The sequence below is a fragment of the Macadamia integrifolia genome, chromosome 10 (genome assembly GCF_013358625.1).
Source record: "Macadamia integrifolia cultivar HAES 741 chromosome 10, SCU_Mint_v3, whole genome shotgun sequence".
NCBI classification, from domain to species: domain Eukaryota; kingdom Viridiplantae; phylum Streptophyta; class Magnoliopsida; order Proteales; family Proteaceae; genus Macadamia; species Macadamia integrifolia.
The window spans coordinates 25453377-25460055 of record NC_056566.1 but is presented as its reverse complement, the minus strand read 5'-3'; the positions used below and the strand labels follow the sequence as shown (position 1 = coordinate 25460055).

Below are 6679 nucleotides of genomic sequence, written 5' to 3'. Positions count from 1 at the left end.
AAAAAATAGTTAAAAAAAAGCTATATATAACATGTAGAATGCATAAATACATAAGTAGAGGGTATCGTATTGATAAACAAATATATTGAGTTGAAAATGTTCAAAATGATGAGGTTTGAGTTTCTTACCGTTTTTTCTTTCCTCATTGTCATTGCCACTGTGATGAGTGCCGTGAAGAGTGTCGTGGTGGTTCAAATCCTTGGCTAGGACATTCTTCTTTAATAGGAGTAACTACGATGATATTTTGCACTTGTCGAATATAGGCACAATATTTACCCCAGTCGAAATATTTATGGTAGTGGGTCTCCCATTCATTGTAGAAAAATTAAATTTTTTTTATAGAAGTTGTAGATTAAATGTTTTTAAAGAACATATAAAAAATCAACAAAGTGTGGACCAATATATTTGAGTAGATCTGAGAAATAAAAAAAAAATTGAAACCCTCACTTTTTTGGGGAAAAAATGTGGGTTTCATTTGAAATCATGTATTTAGTAATTATAAGTTATGACATTATTTTTAAGAGTTGAATGAACTAAATTTTCTAAAAAAAAAAATATTTTGGGGGATTTTTTTTTTTTCCAAATTAATTTCTGCATAAAAAAATTTAAAAAAAATATTTTTTTGAGAAAAATAAAAAATTTCCATGGAAGTTGTAGAACACTTGTTTTTACATAACATATAAAAAATCTAGAAAACTGTTGGTGAGAGTGTGAAGTGTTTGTTTCAAACAACAAAAAATTCGCACTTAAGTAGCCGTATCGTACCGATACAGTACGATACGGCTCGATACTGCACGATACCTTCGATACGTATCGATACTCTCAGGAATTTTCAGATTTTCAAAAGTTCGTATCGTAGAGTATCGTACGTATCTGTACTGATACGGTATATCAGTACGTATCGATATGATACGTACGATACGCCGATACACAACAAGAGGCCCAAAATCTCCCGTAGCGTATCGGTATGTATCATGCCGATGCCTACCGATACGGCACGATATGCACCGATACTTAAAATCATGGTTGAGAGATTTATCGGACACAACATGCAACATTTTTTTTTTCTCTCAAATTCGTTTCTAGAAACGACGAAACAGGTCTAACTTGTTTCGTCAAAGTCGTTTCTAGAATTATAAATAAACATAAATTTTGATTTATGTTTTTAAAAACGGGTGAAATGAAACAACTTTATCAAACGTTTTTTAGACTGTTTCTTCGCTTCTGGGAAGAAGAAAATGCAGAAACTGAACGTTATCAAATAGTGCCTTAGTTTTCTTCGGGTTTCAGTTTTTTGTCAGTTACTATCAGTCTGATCTTGATTTTTTATCGGGTTCAATCCAATTTTCAGTTTAGATCAATGCATTCAGTTGGTCCAGTTTGGTTTTGGTTTTGGTTTCTACCACTGTTCCTTAAAACTTCAATCCAGAACCAAATCGACAACTTCTCGGTTCAATTTGATCAGCGATGAACCAGTTGGTTCTAATTTGTCCGACCGATATGGCCTGAACCTTGACACCCTCCCATTGTTTTCCAAGGGCCCCACACCTTCACGGGCTTAAAAATTTTTGATAAAAAAAAAAAAACAAAACAAAACAGTGGGCGTTTCCTTCCAACCTTGACTTTGGTGAAGATAAGACTTTCATGGGCCAAGGTGGGGTTCACAGTGCACTAAACACATTCTTGTTTGAGGTGTCTGGATTGATGCTCATTTTTGGTACTTCTTGTGACATGGGATATGGTGCTAATTGTGAGTTGTGTCCATAGCACAAGCTTCAATGTCATTTGGACGCTTTGGCATTTATTGCTCACAAATTCACAACCAAAGGATATATAATCCTTGTTGGTTAGGTAGATCTAGATGTGGTTAAAAGAAAGTTCATTTTTTATTATTTTTTAAAAAAATTCTAAAACCATGGAGGATGGATGATTCATCCATTAATCAAGGGTTTACAAACTCTTACAAGGTTTTATTATCTATCTTAAAATATCCTCCTAATATTTCACACGTATTTTAAGTCCCTCGATGAATGGTACAAAAAAAATATAGTTCAATAATAGAGAATAATTTTTATCATTTCTAAATAAGGGTAAACATTTTTTTGGCCAATGATGGCTGTTGTTTTCCTTAAAACAGCCTAAAAGAAAATTTTCTCTTTTAAAAAAAAAATGTTTTTATATATAACTTGACTTCATTCATTTACTATTAGGGTTAACTTTTTTTTTTTTTTTTTTTGGTTAAAAAAGGTTTATTTTTCAAGATAGGGACATGACAAGCTATTAGGGTTAACTGTTACCGGCTTCAAGAGGCATTGGTAGAGTATCAGTTGAATTGATCTATCTTTGTTTGATATACGGCTAAGTCTAAATCATTTTTTGGGATTAGACTCTATTGATAAAACTAATAACATTTAGCCAAAAAAAATAAAAAATCAAAGAAATTTATAAAATTAGAAATAAAAGAAATTTTTTTTTGGGGGTGTATATGTGTGTGTAATATTGTATAAAATTACAATAAATGTTTCTAACCAACCATTAAAGTGTAGATCTAATAACTATTTAATGCGATTGATGAGATTGTGGTACAATAAGTTCACATTCACTAAGAGGTCTAGAGTTTGAATTTATTGGTTGTTACCTTCCCTTTCCCCACATCTATATTGTAAGTTTTTTTTTTTTTTAAGAACTTCTATAATGTACCCATCTAAGAAAATGTAAATTTGATTTGTCATATGCATGGTTTTAAGTATCGGTGCGTATCGTGCCTTGTCGGCCGATATGTATCCTTATCGATAGGCATCGGCACGATACATACTGATACGCTACGGGGAATTTTGGGCCTCTTTTTGTGTATCGACGTATTGTACGTATCGTATCATGTCGTACCGTATCGGTATCGATACGTACGATACTCTACGATACGAACTTTTGAAAATCTGAAAATTCCCTAGAGTATCGGTACGTATCAAAAGTATTGTGCAGTATCGAGCTGTATCGTACTGTATCGGTACAATACAGCTACTTAAGTGTGAATTTTTTGTTGTTTGAAACAAACACTTCACACTCTCACCAACAGTTTTTTAGATTTTTTATATGTTATATAAAAACAAGTGTTCTACAACTTCCATGGAAATTTTTTATTTTTCTCAAAAAAATATATTTTTTTAATTTTTTTATTCCGAAATTATTTTTTAAAAAAAATCCCCAAAATTTTTTTTTTTTTAGAAAATTTAGTTCATTCAACTCTTAAAAATAATGTCATAACTTATAATTACTAAATACATGATTTCAAATGAAACCCATATTTTTTCCCCAAAAAAGTGAGGGTTTCAATTTTTTTTTATTTCTCAGATCTACTCAAATATATTGGTCCACACTTTGTTGATTTTTTATATGTTCTTTAAAAACATTTAATCTACAATTTCTATAAAAAAAAATTAATTTTTTTACAATGAATGGGAGACCCACTACCATAAATATTTTGACTAGGGTAAATATTGTGCCTATATTCGACAAGTGCAGAATATCATCGTAGTTGCTCCTATTGGAGAAGAAGGTCCTAGCCAAGAATTTGAACCACCACGACATTCTTCATCTCACTCATCACAGTGGCAATGGTAATGAGGAAAGAAAAAACTGTAAGAAACTCAAACCTCATCATTTTGAACATTTTCAACTCAATATATTTGTCTATCAATAAGATACCCTCTACTTAAGTATTTATGCATTCTACATGTTATATATAGCTTTTTTTAACTATTTTTTTATGCAAAAGTGTATAAAAATGTGTTCCATATCCATTTATGTGTGTATCTTTAGCGTATCTTAACGTATCTCCGATACGATACGATACCCTCCGATACGTATCTTAATTTTCACCGACTGATACGATGATCGATACCGATACTTTAATCATTGGTCATATGTATAGACCTACTAAAAATAATAAGGGGAATTAAACATCAAGTCAATCAATCAAAGTATCAATATCGATTATCAACGATTTACGATATATAGTTTATAAAATATATATATATATATATATACATTAAATCATAGTTATCAGAGTAATATAGATAAATTTTTATGGGACATTTTAATCATCCCCATAAAATGGAAAAATGATATCTATGTGGATACTGAAAATATTTTTTATTTGTCATTTATATTTGGGTCTTGCATGATATGAAAAGTAATTGAAACTTTGATTGTGAAGTACGGATTAGATTGCTTTACAGTGTTTACATAGTTACTCTTTTGTCTCATTTGATCCACATGACAACGTGAGGGACACAAAAAGGTGATTACAAATTCTATTTGTCTCCTAGGAAAATAAGCGTTTATTGTTTATTATATGTATTTATATAATTTATTATTTACCAACTAACCGTTTCAATTTCCAACCACCCATCAAACCCTCTTCTCTCTCTCCTGTGCTTTTGTTATCTTTTGCTTGCAACTACCAGTCTTCAGTCCACTCTTACCATCCGTTCTTATCTCAAAAAGACTTTGGGAATCTCTGAATCTCTCTCTCTCTCCCCATCCCTATTAATAGTTCCTTAGTGCCCTTACGACACCGGCACTTCCCTTCACCTGCTTAAGTACAGAGTCTTTAGTTTTTCCTTTCTTCCCTCTCTCTCTTTACTGTATCAATGGCTGATATGGATCACTCTTCTGATGATAACTCCGTGGATTCTCGGGGTAAAACTCCTTCATTTGGCATCCTAATTTGAATTTCAGAGAACCCAACTGAAATCAATGGCTTATTACCTTTTTTTTTTAATCTAAGAATCTATTCTAAAAGAATTGCTTTTGGGGTTTTTTTTTTTTTTTTTTTTTTTTTAATGGTAGATCCCCTGTATTATGAACCCATAGAAACCCCTGTTCTTCTGCTGCATGAGTATTGTTTCATGTGGGATTGTGGTTTGGTATTTTTGTTGCAGAGGATAGCAGTCAAGACTCAAAGATGGAGTTTTCAGAAGATGAAGAGACACTAATTGCTCGAATGTATAACCTGATTGGGGAGAGGTGGGTCGAGTCTCCTCTGTTTCTTCTCCAATTTGAGTTTATCTTTTTCACTTACTAAATGTTAATTTGATGTTTCACTGGGGATCAGGTGGTCTCTAATTGCTGGAAGAATTCCAGGAAGAACAGCAGAAGAGATCGAGAAGTACTGGACCTCAAGATATTCCACGAGTAGTGAATGAAGTAGAATCGGATTGTGGTTTTCTTGTATCTTGGCAAGCAATCTTTATAGCAATTTTAGCGATTTTGGGGGAATTGCTTGGTTGAAGAAGACAAGAACTAAAAATAAATCTTGGGGTTTGATTGTGTTATTGTCTGGCCTCCTCTGATCCACCTCTCTCCTCTCCCCTCGCCTACCAATTTTCTTCTTTTGGGATCTTAGTCTTTTTCTAAGCTAACGTGGTTGTAATTGTATATATATGTTTGACTTAAGTTTGGAATGTGAGGATGAAATTTTATTGCAGACAATGTTTCCAAACAATTCTTCCAGTTCATATAGGACAAATGGCTTATAGTTAAAAGAATCTGAAACTCCAAGCCAGTGGGGGACCCTTTGTTTAATACACCTCTTTACTTCTTGTGGGAGATCAATCAGTTTCATTGGATTACCTTAACTATTCCATGAATAAACCCTTTTTTTTTTTCATTTTCATTGGAAGAAAGTAAGAAAAGTAGACATTAAGCAGGGCAACCCAGAAATTAATTGGCTTAAGATGTTAAGATCATGCAATAGGAGCTAATATTCCTGCTTTGAGTGGGCTTAACCTTCCATTACAATCTAATTCTAATGAACCTGACCAACCAATAATTACAATATTCCCAATCTACACATGTAAGTTGTGTGGTTTTCAAATACTGCTATAGGTTTATGAACTGTAAACAGGAGGGGAAGAAGATTCAGTGGCACCTATAGATGGGAAGTGTATGGGTTTGGGTTGGCAATCTGTGGACCCTCTTCTTTTCATTACTTTATAAACAAACAATGTTCAAACTCCAGAATATAATATTTTGTGAGACTAAAGTGGGTTTTGAAAGTTTCACAGTTTTTTTATAACAGAAAAGTTTTGTTGATACAATTCTCTACAACTACTTTATAATAAAGGGAAAATGCCCTTTAAACCTGATAAGTAGCTGTTGACTAACACAAAGGCTGAGTCGGTGCAAATAATATCCTCTCGTTCTTCCAATCAGAAAGGGGTAATTATTTACAGAGTATGTTTCTCTTTTAGAAAAAGAAAAATCATGAAAAGCAAAGAAAACTACAGCACTAGAAAAGCTCCTTTGCAAGGAGGAAAAACCTCCTTCCACCCAAATGACCTTTCTGACTCATAAGACTGTTTTGAGTTTTACAATGGGGGCTTTCCCTTCAATATGCACCAAAGACAGACATCATTTCATACTGAAGGCTTTTGTGTTTTATAACTAGTTTTCTCTTCTATGTACTGCTTCAAAAATCGGATCAGTGCCAGATTTAGACTGGAATCAGCCATGGTCAATACCAATTCTTGGCGTTCTAGAGCAGCTGATTCTAGCATTTTCAGGACAGATTCCAGCCACCAATTCGACCCTGATTCCAAGCACAAAATCCTTGCTTCCTTGTGAACCTATCAACATCATTTCATGCTTAATGCCCAGCCAAACTCAAGGTTAAACT

General features: G+C 33.1%; 1 protein-coding gene across 1 annotated transcript; it reads left to right on the top strand.

Moving 5' to 3' along the window:
• Positions 1-4540: 4540 nt before the first annotated feature.
• Positions 4541-5488, top strand: LOC122091983 (transcription factor CPC-like). Its single transcript, XM_042662257.1, has 3 exons — positions 4541-4701; positions 4944-5028; positions 5117-5488. The coding sequence occupies exons 1-3, from the start codon at positions 4653-4655 to the stop codon at positions 5205-5207; spliced, it is 225 nt and encodes a 74-aa protein (XP_042518191.1). The 5' UTR covers positions 4541-4652; the 3' UTR covers positions 5208-5488.
• Positions 5489-6679: the final 1191 nt, after the last annotated feature.